Raw genomic sequence first — 18,381 nt, forward strand, 5'->3', positions numbered from 1 at the left:
CCTGGTTTTACAAATGCATTAAATAAACGGGAGATTGACAAGCAAATCTCGGTCTAGTTTTTTGTGGAAACTCCCTGGGGTGGAGCACCTGGGCGACCGACCAGGTGGCAGGCCTCGCCCTCCAGCAGCGCGGCCCCGCCCCCAACCGCAGCCCCCGCCCCCGCCCCCTCCCCGTCCTGGCTCCGCTCCTGCCGGGCCCCGGCGGTTGACAGGGGCCCGCGCTCCGCCCCTGGTCTTGATTGGCCGGCCGCTTACTCCCTGGCTTCTCCGATTGGCTGCGGGCGCTCCCGCCGCGCCCACCGGTTGGCCACCGGGGCGTTGCCAGGACGACGCATGTTGTTGTGGTTTCGCGCCCGCTGGGAGTGTAGGCTGGGCTGCGCTGGCCCCAGCCGCCCGTGGGCAGAGTCGTCTCCGGCGGTGCGCACAGCATTCAGGGAGACCCTCCGCCGGCGGGTGAGCGGGGCGGGAGGCAGGGGGCGGGGCGGGGGCCACCTGTCACCCCGTGCCCGGAGAGCACCCGGCCACCTGCATGAGTCCCGCCGCCACGCGATCACACGCTGCCCAGCTGTGTACCCGCATGGACGTGCCCCTGCTGTATACCTGGCGGCGTGGATGTGCTCCTGCTGTATACCAGTGTGGTCGTGTCCCTGCTGTATACCCGCGCGGATGGCCTCCTGCTGTATACCCGTGTCGTCGTGCCCCTGCCTTATACCCGTGTGGATAAACTCCTGCTGTGTACCCGTGTCGTGTGCCCCTGCTGAGTACCGGACACAGACTTCCCTCTGCTGTATACCTGGCATGGATATGCTCCTGTGTATACGAGAGTGTGTATGCCCCTGCTGTATACCTGTGTGGATGGCCTCCTGATGCGTACCAGTTGTCACCTGCTGTCCCCTGTTGTGTGCCTACGTGAACGTGCCCCTGCTGTGTACCCGCGTGCACGTGCCCCTGATGAGGTGCTCCTGCTGTATACCAGCATGCATGTGCCCCTGATGTATACAAGGCATGGACGTGCTCCTGCTGTATACCAACATGCACATGCCCCTGCTGCATGGGGTCGTGTATGCCCTTCCTTAATGACGAGAGCCTGCATACCTGTCAGGTGGAGGTGGACGGAGAGGGCAGGCCCTCGGAAGTGGCCTCTACAGTCAGCACCAGGGGCGGTTCCCTCCTCACCCGTGGTCACCTGGTCCAGCCTGTCGCCTGTAGGCCCGCATGAGGAACACAAACAAGGAGCTGCAGGGCGCCGCCAGCCGCTATGCTCCCTGCGGTGAGTGTCCAGCTAACAGAGCCCGCATTCGTGTTCGCTCTGCCGAGGGAGGGCTGGCCCCCAGCCCAGCGTCCTGAGCGTGTGGGCACGTGGGGCTGGGGTGAAACTAACGGGATACCCTCAAAGAGAGCTGCTTCTGTGCCCCAGGGTCAAAGCAGCTTAAAGGGAGACATTAAAAGAAAAGGGGGGAAAAAAAGCAAAAACACAGCTAGTCTTCTTTTTCTTTATTTTCGACAAAAGAAAACCAGGTTTCCCAGTGTTGTCTCAGCTTCTGGGGGGTAAGATCTCTGCAATTTTCCTGTAAATGGTTTGACCGTTGGTAAGCTGCTTCCTCCAGTGTTGATCCAGGGACTTCCTATCTCACCACCCATCTCCCGCTAGTACTTTAATCGTCTCCACATTTACGTGCTGGATGCAGAAAACAAGAATTGGGTGGAGGCTGGTGGGGCAGTGGGGCTTCTCACTCAGCAGGGTTTGAAGCTGGGCGGAACGGAAGGAAAAAGAGGTGCATGCTGTGGTCTGTCTGGGACTCTTGTTTTGATTCCCCCCTTTTTAAAAATTTTGTTTAATGTTTATTTATTTTTGAGAGAGAGAGAGAGAGAGAGAGAGAGAGAGAGCATGAGCAGGGGAGGGGCAGAGAGAGAGGGAGACACAGGATCCGAAGCAGGCTCCAGGCTCCGAGCTGTCAGCACAGAGCCCGACTCGGGGCTCGAACCCAAGGACCTCAAGATCATGACCTGGGCCGAAGTTGGCCCTTAACTGACTGAGCCACCTAGGGCCCCGATTTCTCCCCGTTTTGTGAGGGTTCTCCCCCTTTTGTGAGGGCGGAATGAAAGGCTGGACAAGAGGATTTGATGCTCCGCTGGGAGCCACAGGGCGGGAGCTGGCAGTCACCTGCCTCACTCACATCTGCTCAGAGGTGTTAGGAAGCCTGGCCGTGGCATTTCTAAATGAGCTTGTGAGATCTGACTGACTGCTTTTGGTGACACCGTGGCTGTGCTGGGCACATGGGTGTGTGTTTCGGGGGGAGGGCTGACAGGTTCCTCTTTGCCTCCGTTGGCTCTCAGCCTATATGTGACTTCTCCAAGCCTTAGTTAGTGGCTTCCCCTGTATACACAACACCAATGGACACTGACAAATGGCAGGTACCATCCTAAGCACTTTTATACACTGACCCTTAACCTCAAAATGACTTGACGAGGTATCATTAACCCTTATTGATAGACCTCACACTAGCCCAGGATGGCACCTCCCACGGGGGCTCCTCTGCCCAGGCTTTAGCCCCTGCTCTGCAAGGCGGCTGCAGCCCAAAGGCAGGAATATGGCCGTCTGCGGGGCTAAGTGGGCACGTAATCCTGCCCTGTGACTAGAAGTCTGACAGCCCCTGGTCTTGGGTGTCAGAGCCCCTGCCTTCTCCTTATTGATAACATGAGGTGCTCCTGTCCTGCAGGTGGGGAGTCAGGGAGGGGCGCCTGGGTGGCTCAGTCAGTTGAGCTCAGGATTCCCAGGGTCGTGGAACTGAGCCGTGTGTTGGGCTCTGTGCTGAGCGCGGAGCCTGCTTAAGATTCTCTCTCTCTCTCTCTCTCTCTCTCTCTCTCTCTGCTCCTCTCCTCTCCTTATGCTCTCTCTAAAAAATAAAAATAAATAAAAAGAGCTGCTTAAAAAAAAAAAATACCTGCATGATACCCAACCTGGTGGTTAAAAAAGAAAAAAAGAAACAAAGAAATCCAAATGATACTAATTGATCACCTTAGTAATGATAGTAATTGCTATACAAGTACTAATAATTTCTAAGTGATGGAAGTTACAAGACAGCTCTCATTGTTTTCACTGTGTGTGTGTGTATGTGTGGTGTGTGTGCTCCTTTGCTCAGTTATAAATGCCCTACTGGAGTAGATTCAGTGCCTGCCCGAAGCTTCCAGTAATGAGAACCGGAAGGTACACTGTTCCCTGTGGATTAATTAGTAATCAAAACACAGAGAGGAAAAATAAAGCAAAGAGTGCGTGCCTTCCTTCTAAAAGAGAAAATTTTTGAGCAGAATATGATGAGTGTAGGAAGCTGCTTTGTGCTTCCTCCTAAAGCTCCAATGATCTGTGAGCTTCTGCTCCATTCTTTAGACCTTTCCCAGTGCTTTCTTCCATTCTCAAAAGCATAATGTTGATTCAGCTCATTACTGTCCTTTAGACATTAATTTTTGTTATGTTTAAACATCATTCGTTTTGATGCAGTGAACCCAGCTTTAGTTACAGGTGGAAATCGGATGTGTAAGCTCTTACCTTTAGAAGACAATCATTCGTGAGCTCCTTGTATGTTACATGAATCAACTTCTTCAACACGGTTTTCCTGTGCTCCTACTGTATTAGAGTTCTCCAGAGCAACAGAACCAATAGGACGTCTGTCTGTCTATCTATCTATCTATCTATCTATCATCTATCTTGAAAGAGGAACCAGCTCACACAGAATCTGCAGGGAAGAGCTGTAAAATTCCTTCCTCCCCCTGGAAGACCTCAGTCTTTTTCTCTTAAAGCCTTCCACTGGTTAGATGTGGCCTACCCACATTATGGAGCGCGATCTGCTTTAATCAGAGTCCACTAACGTAAATGTGAATCTCATCTGAAAAATATCTTCACAAAGGCATCTAGAAAACATTTGACCAAAAATCTGGGCACCATGGCCCAGCCTAGGTGACACATACTATTATTCATCACACCTGTTGGGAGCCTGGCACTGTGTTAGACCCTGAAGGTCATGAATCTGTGACAGCGCATTCCAATAAGTGCTCGTAAATGTATGAGTCGCGTGTGTCACATTAATGGCATCTGTTGTATTTTACATTCTTCCTTCACTTTGTTTCCCAAGTTTTCAATCAGCAGGGATATTTTTTCTTACATTTGGACTAATCCGTTTCTGCCGCAGAGTCACCTGAAGCACCCGTAGTCCGGGTGTCCCCAGTGTCTTCTCGCTGTGGGATCATAGGTGGACCCTGGTCACTGAAGGTCTCTGGGGTTCCGCCCCCACCTCTTGTGCCTGGCAGGGCCGTCCTGGACACCCTCAGCTCCTGCGCCCACTAGGGGCCCTTTGGCTTGTGGGGTTCAGACCGAGGAAGGGAGGAAGGGCAGACAGCGGGCTGCCTTCCTTCTCCTCTGGTTCATCCGTGCAGTGCCGCACCTCCTGTCCCCTTGGTCCTTGCTCACCACGCTCCAACTCTGTGGGACCCACTTAAGATTTCCCAGGAGCTAGGCTCAGCCACCTCACGTGCCCGCGGTCCGAGGAGGTCTTCCATGACACGTGGCTGCCTGGCCGAGGTCCTGGCTTCTGCTTGTCCCCTTGCACTTGTGACTTCTCGCTCGTGGGGCCCCACTGTGGCCTCAACGCAGATGAAGGGAGCAGAGAGGTTTATGTGCTGGGGTTCCCACGTCTGAGAGGTGGCCCACCTGGACTCCGGCCCCAGGGCGTGGGACGTGGGAGGTGGGGGGGGTGCTCCCCACGGGGCCCGGTCCTGCCTCTTCCTGCTCCTGTCAGGCTGCTGGCCTCGCTCTCTGAGGCTGCTGCTGCTGTGATGGGTTTGTATCTCAGCGTCTTTAGTATACTGAGTTCAACAGATCTTGGCCAGCACTGGCCACATGTCCTGGACGCTGGCCTGCAGTGTTTTAAGTGAGTGTGGACTTTGCGGGAATGTGTATTCCCCAATATATCCAGAAATGCAGTTTACTGCCAGTTCCACAGAGGAGAGAGAGCAGGGGACACACAAGAGGGGATCTGGTACCTTGGAGGACACCCTGTTGCTACCTCTTTGGAGCAGACATGCAGCCTGTAGCAGAGGAACAGCAGGGCCTCATAGAGGGAGATCTTCCTTTGGGTGGGATCAGCGGCTTAACCCACACAACCTCAGCGCAGGCATTTGAAAGAGAGCATTTTCTCCCCACTGGTCTCCTGTGATGGTGTCTCCTGTGCAAATGTCCTGTGGCGGTGTCTCCTGTGCTGATTCCTGTGGTGGTTTCTCCTGTGCAAATGTCCCATGGTGGTATCTCCTGTACTGATGTCCCGTGGAAGTTTCTCCCATAGTGATGTCCCGTGGTGGTTTCTCCTATACAAATGTCCCATGGTGGATTCTCCCACACTGGTGTCCGGTGGAGGTGTCTTCAGTGCAAATGTCCTGTGGTGGTTTCTCCCATGCTTGTGTCCTGTGGAGGGTGAGATGCTCTCCCTGGCATGGCTATGTTGTGGGCAGTGGGGCACACCAACTTGAACTCTGGGTAACAAGCGGGCCTCCGGCCCCTCTCCTCCAGACTGGTATTACCACCTTCCCGTGAAGCGGTCTGAGAAGCCCATGGACGCCCCTCCGGCTTCCCAGATCCCCGGCCTCAGTGACTTGAGTGAGCCTCCCAACGGGCACCTGCCGGGGCCGCGCAGGTACTGGATCAAGGAAACCGACTCGGAGTATGTGAAGCTCGCGAAGCGAGGCGGCCGGCCCGGTAAGAACCCCACGTGCGCCCCAGGGTCCCTGCTGCGTGGACAAGGGGATTGGGTCGCGCTGGTCACCCTTTCCTCCATGTAAATATGTTGCTGAAGAACCTAGAAGTTCTGCCCAAAGCCTTAGGACGCCAGGGGTGGCGGACACAGCGCGGGGCGTGTGTAACCCACAGGATGTGCCCACTGTTGACAACAGCATTGACGAGACTGAATGTGCAGAACTGGCTTGTGAGAGGCACCTTTGCAGGGGTTACCCGCCCCATGTCATTGTCACTCGCAGAAGGTGTGTCCCTGCGACTTCGATGGCCTTGTGGGGACAGCTGGCTCTCCAGCGTGCCCAGTGCCCATTCCCATGGCCCATTCCTGTGACCCATTCCCGGGGTCCATTCCTGTGGCTCGTTCCCGTGGCGCATTCCCGTGGCCCGTTCCCGTGGCCCATTCCCATGGCCCATTCCTGTGGCTCCTTCCCATGGCCCATTCCCGTGGCCCATACCTGTGGCCCATTCCCGGGGCCCATTCCCACGGCTTATCCTCATTGCCCTCATCCCGGGTTCTAATGTGTTTTCAATAACAAAGACCCTGCATGGGTGTCTGCGGCGATGGTGGGGAACGTCCGCCTCAACCTGTGATTTGTCCGAGAAATACTGCCTGGTCATGCTCAGAGACTGTCGAGCAGGGGCAGGGGTCAGCCCTGAAAGGCTTTAGAAAAGTCCAGAACAATCCATTCCACTCTCTCCATGCAAGGCTGGGACAGGACTGTGATGTCCTTCCACCCTCCTCCCCGCTCCCCCGCCACTGGTTTAGGGAAAGTCAATAGGATCGCCAGAACAATCTGGATGGGTCTGCAGGTTAGACAAGACAGTCGCGTGTGCACTGACTTCCTGGTGCAGATCATGGGCTGGGATCATGTGACAACTGTCCTCTAGAGCCTGCCGCCCTCAGGTCTGCGAGGGGGTCCCTAACTGCCCCCAAACAGCAGGGACAGTGACAATACCAATGGGGGCGGGGGAGGAAGAGGGAGGGAGAGAGGGAGGCAGCAAAGGTGAAATGAGACACGAGCATCTGGAGGAGGCCAAGAGGAATCCATGCTGTTCCTGCCACTTTCCCCTAATCTGAAATATCTGAAAACCAAAAGCGACATAAAGTGCTAAACATTCCCTACGGATCCTAAGCAATCAGTGACAGCTGGCTCAGGAGCAAGCAGGGCCAAACCCCCCCCCCCCCGCGCCGTCCCCACCTTCCTGTTGTCCCCTTTGGGCCCCCAGTGAGGCAGGGGGTTCGGGAGCAGGGTGAGTCTCAGGCTCTGTTCCTGTCCCGGGACTCCAAGGGGAGGCCCTGATTACCAGCTCCCCTCACCCACGTTCCCTGGGAAGCCTTCGAGGACAGCTGCACAGCCACGGAGAGCAGTCGGACTTTGCAGGGGTAGGTGAGGGGGGCAGCCAGCCCGCAGTCCCCGTGTCCCCACGGATGTCACCTGGGATGGTGGATGTCGGCACACACGGGTGCCAGCTCGGTAGCTGGGCAAGATTTGGGGGGAGGGGCGCACATCTGGGCACGTGCACGGGCAGGCGGGGACCAGGCACAGTCCTGCCCACCTGAGAGCCCAGAGGTGACCCTGGAAGTCACAGGGCACCCCCCCACACACACACACACCGCTGTCTATGGTGACCTGTGTGCTCACAGCTGCGTCTTTTTGGCTCTGAGATCTGCTGAAGCACCTGGTGGTGGCCGGAACCAGGAAAGCCTCCCCGGTTGCGTACTCCCTGCCGGACTGGTACATTCACCACAGCAAGCCGCCCACGGCCGAGCAGAGGCAGTGAGTATCCCAAGGCCTCCTGGGCCATCTCTGTAGCGAGAGGGTAGCTCACTGTGCATTTCATTCATTCATTTATTTTTAAGGTTTGTGTATTTATTTTGAGAGAAAGAGAGATTGAGCAGGGGCGGGGGGAGAGAAAGAGAGAATCCCAAGCAGACTCCAGGCTCAGAGCTGTCAGCACAGAGCCCGATGTGGGGCTCAAACCCATGAACCATGAGATCATGACCTGAGCCAAAGTCTGACGCTTAACCGACTAAGCCCGCCAGGTGGTGAGGCAGTCCACAGTTGGGCAGGGGTGTGGCATAAGTGATCACAGAGTCCCCCAAGCCTGCCTGAAGGAGAGGGGAGGGAGGGGGAGGGAGGGAGATGGACAGGAAGAGGAGGGGGAGGGGAGGAAGAAAGGAGGAGGGAGGGGGAGGGAAAGAGGGAGAGGGGAGGGAGGGAGAGGGACAGGAAGAGGAGGGGGAGGGGAGGAAGAAAGGAGGAGGGAGGGGGAGGGAAAGAGGGAGAGGGGAGGGAGGGAGAGGGACAGGAAGAGGAGGGGGGAGGGGAGGAAGAAAGGAGGAGGGAGGGGGAGGGAAAGAGGGAGAGGGGAGGGAGGGAATAGGGACAGGAAGAAGAGGGGGGAGGGGAGGAAGAAAGGAGGGGGGCAAGGAAGTGGCACCAGGCTGGGTGCTCCCACCTGTTTCTGCAGGATCCCTGCCATCTCCATGCCAGATTACATGGTGTATGAAGAGTTTAACCCCGATCAGAACAACGGTAACTATGAGTCCAGAAGAGGGCCTTTCGACTTTGACGTGAAAACCGTCTGGCAGAGGGAGGCGGAGGAACGTGAGGAGAAAAAAAAGGTGACAGGCGACTGACAGCAGCGTCCCCCTGCTTACGGCTCCCTGAATAAGCCATGTAGCCGATGGCTGTGTGTCTCATTCATGGTTCTGTGTGTTAAATGTTTATTATTTTGAGAGGGGGGAGGGGCAGAGAGAGAGGGAGACACGGAATCTGAAGCAGGCTCCAGGCTCCGAGCTGTCAGCACAGAGCCCGACGCGGGGCCAGAACCCACGAACCGTGAGATCCTGACCTGAACCGAAGTAGGACGTTTAACTGACTGAGCCACCCAGGTGTCCCCGGATTTTTAAAAAAATGATTTATTTATTTATTTATTTTGGTGGGCGGGGGGCGGGGGGCGGTGGGCAGTGAGAGAGGGAGAGAATCCCAAGCAGCCTCCGCACTGTCAGCACAGAGCCCGATGCGGGGCTGGAACTCACAAACGGTGAAATCAAGACCCGAGCTGAAATCAAGAGTGGGACGCTTAACCGACTGAGCCCCCCAGGAGCCCCGATGTGGACTGTTTTCAGGATCCCTGGGTGCCACAGCACACGTCTAGGGGACCTTTGAAATGCTAAAGGCCGCCCAGCCCCCCATCAGGCAGGGTCATCTCTGGAGCCATTGACGGAAGCTGTGTGTGAGGGCGGGTGATAGCGAGGGGGACGGGCGCCCGTCAGGGACGACCCGGACAGCAGCCCTGTATCTTCACCTTGCTTCCGTGCACAGCTCGCCGGAACTGCCCACAGCCCGCAGGCCTTTGGCACGGCTAGAGTAAGACCTTGAACACGGACGGGCGTGAGCCACCAAGTGAACCTAGTAGGTTGTGCTGGATTTGACGAGTGTCCAACCCCAGCCTCTGGTGAGGGCCTGGCTGTTCCCCCGCTCTTCCCCTCTGGGCCTCCGGGCGTGGATCTGGGACGCGGAGTTGACATGTGGCAGACAGGAGACAATATTTTGGCCAAAATGTCACCCGTGGACAGCCAGCATTATGGGGTCTCACACACCTGCAGGATCGTGTCTCGTCTTTCCCAAAGGCCCCCCCTTGTCTTCCTGTGAATGTTTGCAATACGTCCCTGGGTTTGTGGGCGTCCTTGTTTCTCTGTTCATTTTTTTCTGTTTTCCCGTAGCATTTTCCCCTATTTCGTTACAATCTAATCTACACCTTTTTACCGAGCACCGTTCCAGGAGTTTTGACAAATGTACCCATTGTATTACCTCCACCACCATCATGGCGCAGAGCCGTTCCGTGGCCCCCACACTCCCAAGGCCGAATCACGGAGAGTCTCCACGACATAACCGTTTTATGGGACTTTTGTCGAGTTGTGTGGCCGGTGACGTAATGACCACGCTCACAGGCGGTCCTTCTCCACCGTCTGTGAGTCTCCTTCTCCTGTTTTCCCTCAACAGGTGCGGCTACCAGCCATTAACTCCAAGTACCCGAGCAAAGTGGGGACCCCGCTTGGCCCCAAAGAGCCTGCAGGAAGCAGACTGTCCTTCCCTCCCATGTAAGTGCACGGACAGAGCGAGTGTTGTCTGGGTCAGGTTCAGGTTTGGTCTCTTCGGTGCTCCGTCTGGGGGACAAAGTGACAATGATGGCAACAAGGCGCGGCCTAATGATGCTGGCTTCCTGGCAACGCGTGTCGGAGACACGACGTTGATGTCACGCCCCGAAGCCCGGCCTCGCCCACTGGGCTCCTCGTTCGCTGGTCCTTCCCCCCTGACATCCGTCGTGGCCCCGTGGAGCACAGCCGTCCCCATCCACGTCTTCGCCGTGTGGGTGCCGAATTTCTCCAACCAGTGGTTCTGTCTCCGTGAGCCTGTGTCCTGCCCGAGACGCCCCTGGGGACCCTGTCCTCAGCAAGGCTCACCTTTTAAATTCATGGCCATCAGCCTTACATGAGTGTGTTGTCCCATCCTGACTTTATCTGTCACCAAGGCCTGGACCCGTGTCCGCAGCTGGCGGTGGGTGCTCTGACTGTGCACGGCTGGCAGAACCCCAGTTAGTGCCAGAAGTCACGTCACCAGTTATCCGACTGGTTCCTCCTGCAGCCTCCGGTCCCGTGGGAGATAAACAGCAGGACAGACCTGAGAGCACCACGCTGACACTGGGGGTGGAGAAAATATATACTTAGAGGGTGGGGGACACTGGGAATACCCTTCACCACAGAGCGATTTGCAGGTTAGGAGCCCGAGGCTCAGAGAGAGCAGGTGACCTGTGTCACCTGTCTGACTCCATCCACGTCCGAGGCCCCCGTCACTCTTCAGCGTAGGTGAGACCCGCGAACGTGCAGTCGCTGACTTAATGGCAGATAGAAGGCAAAGCTGTGCAGAGAGTGGTAGATCATCTTTTGTTTTTGGAGTTTATTTATTTAAGCAATCTCTACACCCAATGTGGGGCTCGAACTCTTGACCCCGAGGCCAGGAGCCATAGGTTCCACTGTGTCAACCAGCCAGGGGCTAGACCGGCAGATGATCATTAATGTCAAGGAAGACCTCATTAAGAAAGCGATCATTTGTGAAAGAAATGGTACAGTCCGGGCAACCCGTCACGACCAGGGGAGGGGGGTGTGAAGGTTTCGTCCCTGCGAAAAGCATCATCATTAGTTTTCTACTTGGATGTCCCGAAGACAGGTGGTGAAAGGTGGATTCTGCAGGCTCTCGGCACATACGGGGATGATAGCAAGTGCGTTTGCTTTAAAAAAAATTCTTTTTAACATCTGTTCATTTTTGAGAGCGAGGGAGACAGAGTACTAGTGGGGGAGGGGCAGAGAGAGAGGGAGACTCAGAATCCGAAGCAGGCTCCAGGCTCCGAGCCGTCAGCGCAGAGCCCGACACGGGGCTCGAGCCCACGGACCGTGAGATCGTGACCTGAGCTGAAGTTGGGTGATTAACTGACTGAGCCACCCAAGTGCCCACCAGTGTATTTTCTTATGCTGAACACAGGGAGAGAGACATCGAGAAAGGAGAGAGAGAGAGAGAGAGGGAGGGAGAGAGAGACAGAGACAGAGAGAGGGACAGAGAATTATCCCCGTTGGGTTTTAAGGGGCGATAACATATCCAAGTTATTAGCAGTATGCTCACTGTGGACTGTTCTGGATTGTCATTAACCTTTGTACTGAAGTTTGGCACTAATTTCTCTCTTTTTGAGGCCCGGGCAAAAAACCAGTTCACCCACCGACTTTTCCAAACTTATCAGCAATGGGTACAAAGATGAGTGGTTGCAGCAACGAGCTGACTCAGACAGGAGGGCCCCGCGGACACCGGGAGCAGCCCCGCCATCCACATCTGCGCAAGACCACGGAGGACTCCAGGGTGCAGGCCCGAACCCAGACCCGGAGCTGCCCGAGGGCTCCGAGGACGCTCAAGGTGAAGTGCACCCCGCAGTCCCTGACTGCTGTGGTTTCTGTTTCTTGGGACGGCCCCTGGGGCTTTTTCTTGTCTCATTTTGGATCTCGAGCTGAGTAATCTAAACACCACGTAAAATCCTACAGAAGCGTGGAGGTCACACATAGGAGGATTGTACAGGTTTTGCTTTTCTCCTCTTTGTTCACGCGAATCGCATGAGTCATGATCGCTGTGGCTTTAAGAGAGACGTAGAGAGCAAGGGAGGGGCAGAGAGAGACAGAGAGAGAGAATCCCAGGCAGGGCTCCCCATGCGTGCAGCATAGAGCCTGATGCGGGGCTCAAACCCATGAACCTTGAGATCATGACCTGAGCCGAAATCAAGAGTCAGAGACTTAACCCACTGAGCCATCCAGGTGTCCCTTTACGTTTTCTTTTAATTTCAAATCTTTCGATACGTCACATACACACAGACAAGATACCACACGATATCACATTTAGTGTCCTTGGATCTAAGATCCTGGCCCCTATGATGCGTGAACTTCTGTGTAGGCAGCCGGTCCCCTTTGGGGCAGGTTCATAAGAAGCCCTTAGGTCTGTACACAGAACTCATGGTTCAAACTTGAAATTATTCTGTTATCTACATTTCTTTTTTTTTTTTAACTCTTTTTATTTAAAAAAAATTTTTTTAGTGTTTATTTTTGAGTGAGAAAGAGAGACAGAGTATACGTGGGGAAGGGGCAAAGAGAGGGGGAGACACAGAATCCAAAGCAGGCTCCAGGCTCTAAGCTGTCAGCACAGAGCCCGACGCGGGGCTCGAACTCACGGACCGTGAGATCATGACCTGAGCTGAAGTCGGACGCTTAACCGACTGAGCCACCCTGGTGTAACCTCCCCCCCCATTATCCATATTTCTTAAACTTTGTTATTAAATCCTGAATAGTTTGGAAGTGTCCCTGTAATTAGATGTTCCAAATACTATATTGGTTTTGATTTTTACCAGTCATAGCGACGGGTGGAATTAGTCTTAGTTTTGGCTACATCCATCGTAAAGCCCATCGAGTATTGTTTACTTTCTGTGGCTCGGTGATTATTGGCCATTTGCCTGTAGGCAGCTTGTTTTTTTCTCTTGAGGCTTCATTTCTTTGGTTAAGAAGGAAGGAGATGTGTTATGTCTCTACAAGCATCTGACGTGCTTTATGTGTATGTTTGTCAGCAAGGTCTCTGCCTGCCTTTGCCGGCCAGTCCCTTACTCTGAGGGTAGCCACTCCCGACAGACCCCACGTGAGGGGATGCTGTCCGTGCACCTGCTTCGTGCCCCCACCACGGGGGCCCGGCCACTTCTATTGATGATGTGTCTTCTCTCCGTCGTAAAATGGATGTGTGACGAGTTCACATTTGATGCCAATAAAAAGTGCACTTTCGAACTTTTCCATGCTGGTTGTGTTCTGTGGCTCAGTGTTTTCAGTGATACAGCCTTTTACGAAGTCTTTTAAGTGATTATTTAAAGTATTAATTCTTGGGGCACCTGGGTGGCTCAGTTAGTTAAGCGTCCGATTTCAGCTCAGGTCATGATCTCACGGTTCGTGAGTTCAGGCCCCACGTGGGCTCTGTGCCAACATCTCAGAGCCTAGAGCCTGCTTTGCATTTTGTGTCTCCCTCTCTCTCTGCCCATGCTCTGTCTGTCTCTCTTTCAAAAATAAATAAACATTAAAAAAATTTAAAGTACTAATGCTTTTAAAATTTATTTTTGAGAGGGAGAAAGAGTGCGAGTGGGGGGAGGTGCAGAGAGAGAAAGAGAGAGAGAGAGAGAGAGAGAGAGAGAGAGAGAATCCCAAGCAGGCTCCATACTGTCACCACAGAGCTGGATGCGGGACTTGAAATCACAAACCGTGAGATCACGACCTGAGCCGAAATCAAGTCAGACGCTTAACCCACTGAGCCACCCAGGTGCCCCCCGAAGTGCTAATTCATTTAGTACCAACTCTCTTTGACTAAATTGACCTCCTGTACTTGTTCTTTGTTACAGATTCTCCTTCTCCAAGTGAGTACTTCTAGAGAAACCGAGTGCGCCCAAATATGAAAAGTGTCCCCCACGCAAAAATATCTGCATGTGTTCTAACCGCAAGGGGGCGCCAGCGACACTTAAAAATCAGCGTCCTGGGAACACAGTTTGGGGGCACAAAGAGAAGGAGCAAGTTCGTCAAGATTCTTTTGTTGTCTTATGCGCATTCTCCAAGACGAGAGAGGAGAGAGAGAGAGAGAGAGAGAGAGAGAGAGACCCTGGTTTAGTCCAGAGATCCGTTTGGTTACACACGGTGACAGAGGTCTCGATAATGGGACAGGAATGACCTGGCCCTGGGCGGTGGGGGCGCAGGGGAGCTCCCGCATGGGCGGCAGGTTCACAGGTTCCCCCCCCAGCGATATAGCAGGATGATTGTCATGGTCTTTCTGCACTGCCTTTAGTAGGTGGAACTTACTTTACTGCCAGTGAAATAGATGATCCAGTCAAGGAATTCTCGCCTGATATTAGCACGAGTTTATAAACTTTTCTATCAGGAAACAAATCATGGCACGTGCTACATCATCCCTGTGCTTAAAGTGGCGAAAGGGGAAACCAACCCCTTCCCCGCCACCCCCCCCCCCATCATCATCTGATCTCAGAGGAACAGAAAGGCTGGGGAAGCCACACAGCCCTTGTCACCTGTGACTGGGTGCCCCTTCCTCCCTGCCCCTGGGTCGCTGAGGCTCCTGTCCTCACCAGAATCTCCCGTGCCCCGGGCCCTTCTCTTCTGGTTCCTGTTTCTTCTCCTGTCGGTCTTGGCTTTTAACTTGATCAACCGCCAACAGCCAACCCAGAACTTGCCTTTTCCCTCTGACTGGAAAGCCCTCCACTGAGTGCCTGGCTCTTTCTGGATCTCAGCCAGGCTTCTTACTGATGCTTTTTTTTTTCCTTACTGCAATTTTTGCAGCCGTTCTAGGTGTGTCTTTGGTGTGCTGGAAAGCTGGCCCGTCGCTGCTGGCCCAGATTTCTAGTTTGAAAGAGCCAGCATTGCTGAAGGCACTTGGTGCAAAGGAAGGAGCCAGGCCGTGTCCTCTGGGGCTGGGGAAGCACAGGGACCCTTCGTCCTGCCTGCTCCTTCCCTTCAAGTTCAGCTCAGCACATTTATGTCAGTGTCCGCGGGGCCTTTTCAGCACATGGGGACACAGACCAGAAGGTGGACGGGGCCCCTGCCCTTGTCCAGCGGTGCACGGGCTGCAGACAGAGGTTTCCCGTATGATTTGTGCTTGGCTTGTGTGTGGGACCATGCGTTACATTTTTATGTAGACGTCAGGAGTAGTTTTCAAAAGTAGGTACAGAAACATGTGCTTTCTTTATTAAGTTTGTTTTTATTTATTTTGAGAGAGATAGAGAGCAAGTGGGAGAGGGACAGAGAGAGAGAGGGAGAGAGAATCCCAAGCAGGCTCCACACTGTCAGTACAGAGCCTGACATGAGGCTTGAGCCCATGAACCAGGAAATCATGACCAGAGCCCAAACCAAGAGTTGGACACTTAACCAACTGAGCCACCCAGGAGCCCCAACATGTGCTTTCGTTTAGTTAAAATTAATAGGTTAAATTTCTTAATATACAGGGGCGCCCAGGTGGCTCAGTTGGCGAAGCGTCCGACTTCAGTTCAGGTCGTGATCTCGCGGTTCATGAGTTCGAGTCCCACATCGGGCTCTGTGCCGACAGCTTGGAGCCTGGAGCCGGCTTCGGATTCTGTGTCTCCGTCTCTCTCTGCCCCTCCCCCCACCCCAAAATAAATAAACTTAAAAAACATTCTCTCAAAAAAATTTAAAAAATTTTTCCTTAAAAAACTTCTTAATTTACAAAAAATGTGGTCTTTATTGCTCTTTCCCCGTCAACTCATCTCTTCCCTTTTTGCATTGCAGGGGCGACCACATCTCCATCAGCATCCATACCAGGAGAGCTCAAATAAGCCCCTGCGATCATTTTCTGATGGCTGAAAAAGATGTGACTGCATCACAACTATACTTCTGAGGCTCCTGCTATATTTGACGAGCATAGATTCTTATGAACTAAGTTACCTTCTAGCCGATTGGGCGTCACTGTTGCATAGATGGTACCAATATTGGGTGTCGCTTCCTGTATTTCTCTGGGATGTGAATCACGGGGCTTGGGGATGCTGTGTCTCACTGGCCTGGGGTGTCCCAGTGTCTTGGAACCAACCCCTTCCCCCCCCCACCCCCAACCCATCAGCATCTGACCTCACCTGCTCCTGTGTGAGTCTCCATTGGTGACATTTCTATTGAAGTCAACCTATTTAGACCCTTAACTAGAAGAAACTCACAGTCTTTTCCATTATTTGGTCCTGTAATACCTATAGAGATGATATTCTCTGTTTCAAAAAAAACTTGAGAATATTGTGACATAGTTTACACTAAGAAAAAATTACTACTATCATTATGCCTTAAAGTTGTAGACACCTGATGTGAAAGCATCATATCATATGCCAGTTTAAAATGTTTGCTAAGCTTTTTTGCATAGGCTGAAATTCATATTACACATTTATTATTTTGTATCATTTAAGTAAAACTATGTCTCATTTTAATATTTAATTTAGTAGTTTTAACAATGGTTTTTTAACTAATCAGACTGAATTTTATTATTTTATAAATTTTGCGACTGCTACATGTAAGTAATTAGCATTGCAATGTGGTTTTATAAAGTTTTATTTATTTATTTTGAGAGAGAAAGAGGGAGACAGAAAGCGTGAGCAGGGGAGGGGCAGAGAGAGAATCCCAAGCAGGCTCTGCTCTGTCAGCACAGAGCCCGATGCGGGGCTCGAACTCACGAACCGTGAGATCATGACCTGAGCAGAAATCAAGAGTCAGATGCTCAACTGACTGAGCCTCCCAGATGCCCCTAGAACTGTAGTTCTTCAAACGAGATACTTAGTTGGGCATCTGTGCTGTGTGAGCAAACTGAGGAAACATTTCCATAGGGAAATGTGTGAGCATGAGACAGTGTGGATGGCTGGTCATATCGAGTAAAAATGGGACAGTCAACCCTGAAACAACCTGGACTTGAACTGTGCGGGTCCACTGACAGGTGGACATTCTACAGGACAGCATTACAGATGTGTTCTCTCTTCCTTATGATTTTCTTCATTTGGTTTTCTCTTCTCTAGCTTACTGTCCTGTAAGAACACAATATGTGATCCATAGAACGTACAAAACGTGTTCGTCGACTGTTGATGTTATGGGTCAGACTTTTGGTTAACAATAGGCTGTTAGCAGTTAAGCCTTTTGGGAGAAACTTATACGTAGATTTTCAACTGTGTGGGAGGTCATGCAAATTATGTTCTGTAACCACATTGGAATCAATAATAGAAAGGAATAATGGAAATCAATAACAGAAGGAAAACTGGGTATTTCACAATTATGCAGAAATTAACACATTGGGAAGTGACTGACAGGTCAAAGAGGACATCACAGGGAAATTAGAAAATACTTGGAAATGAATGAAATAAAACCACAACATACAAAAACGTATGGGATGCCGTGAAGGCAGGGCTCAGAGGGATATTTATAGCTGCAATGCCTGCATTAAATAGTAATAAAGATCTCAAATCAAAGAGACAGAGAGAGAAAAGAAAAGAAAGATCTCAAATCAACAACCTGACTTTACTATCTCAGGGAACGAGGAGATGAGCAAACTAAACCCAAAGCTGGCAGAGGGAATGAAACAAAAGAGATTAGGGCAGATATACACGAACCAGAGAACAACAAAACAATAGAATCAACAAAACTGAAGCTCATTCTTTGAAAAGTTGCCAGCCCTTTAGTAGACTGGCTAAGACAAAGAGAAGACGCTCATCACTAAAATGAAAAATAAAAGTGAGACATCGTTAACACTATAGAAATAAAAGGACTATAAGAGAATACTAAGACAATTCTGTGCTCTGACAGAATGAGATAATCAGGATGAAGTGTGCATATTACCAAACTGACTCAAGAAGAAATGAGAATCTGGACAGATCTATAACAAGAGACTGAATCAGTAACAAAACCAAAACAAAACGAAACAACAAACCCCAAAAACCAAAACTGTCCAATCAAAGAAAAGCCCAAAGCAGGATGTCTTTACTTATAAATGCTAAAAGTCATTTAGAGAATTAAAACCAATCCTTCTCAATTTCTGTCAAAAATGGAAGAGAAAACACTCCCTAACTCATCCTATGAGGCCAGGAATATCCTGATACTAAAGGCCGATAAAGACATCACAAGAAAGTACTGAACAAATTACTGAAAAATCCTCAAAAAAAAAAAAAAGCCCACAAAATAAGTTTCAAAGCAAATCTGCCAGCATATTGAAAGAATTCTATGACATGACCAAGTGGGACTGACTCCAGGAATGCAAAGTTGATGCAACATACGAAAATCAATCAATGTAATAAAGTACCTTAATAGAATGAAGGGGAAAAAAACATGATCATCACTATTATGATCATCATAATTCACCCAGAAAAGTCATCTGAAAAGAAAATACAATACTCTTTCATGATAAAACCATCCGCAAACTAGGAGCTGAAGGGACTCAGGAGGAGCTGAGTCCTGGCTTTGCCAGGACCCAGCTGGCCTATAGGTT

General features: G+C 51.8%; 1 protein-coding gene across 1 annotated transcript; it reads left to right on the forward strand.

Annotated features, from left to right (window-relative positions):
• The first annotated feature begins 412 nt into the window (after positions 1-412).
• CUNH7orf57 (chromosome unknown C7orf57 homolog) lies at positions 413-16,508 on the forward strand. Its single transcript, XM_047097292.1, has 9 exons — positions 413-453; positions 1,103-1,270; positions 5,561-5,746; positions 7,449-7,560; positions 8,255-8,408; positions 9,793-9,890; positions 11,534-11,751; positions 13,757-13,771; positions 15,663-16,508. The coding sequence occupies exons 2-9, from the start codon at positions 1,216-1,218 to the stop codon at positions 15,707-15,709; spliced, it is 885 nt and encodes a 294-aa protein (XP_046953248.1). The 5' UTR covers positions 413-453; positions 1,103-1,215; the 3' UTR covers positions 15,710-16,508.
• The last annotated feature ends 1,873 nt before the right edge of the window (positions 16,509-18,381 follow it).

This window comes from Lynx rufus, unplaced genomic scaffold (genome assembly GCF_022079265.1).
Source record: "Lynx rufus isolate CCGP_SWC_20201006 ecotype Redwood Valley unplaced genomic scaffold, mLynRuf1.p SCAF_4, whole genome shotgun sequence".
In the NCBI taxonomy this organism is placed as follows: Eukaryota; Metazoa; Chordata; class Mammalia; order Carnivora; family Felidae; genus Lynx; species Lynx rufus.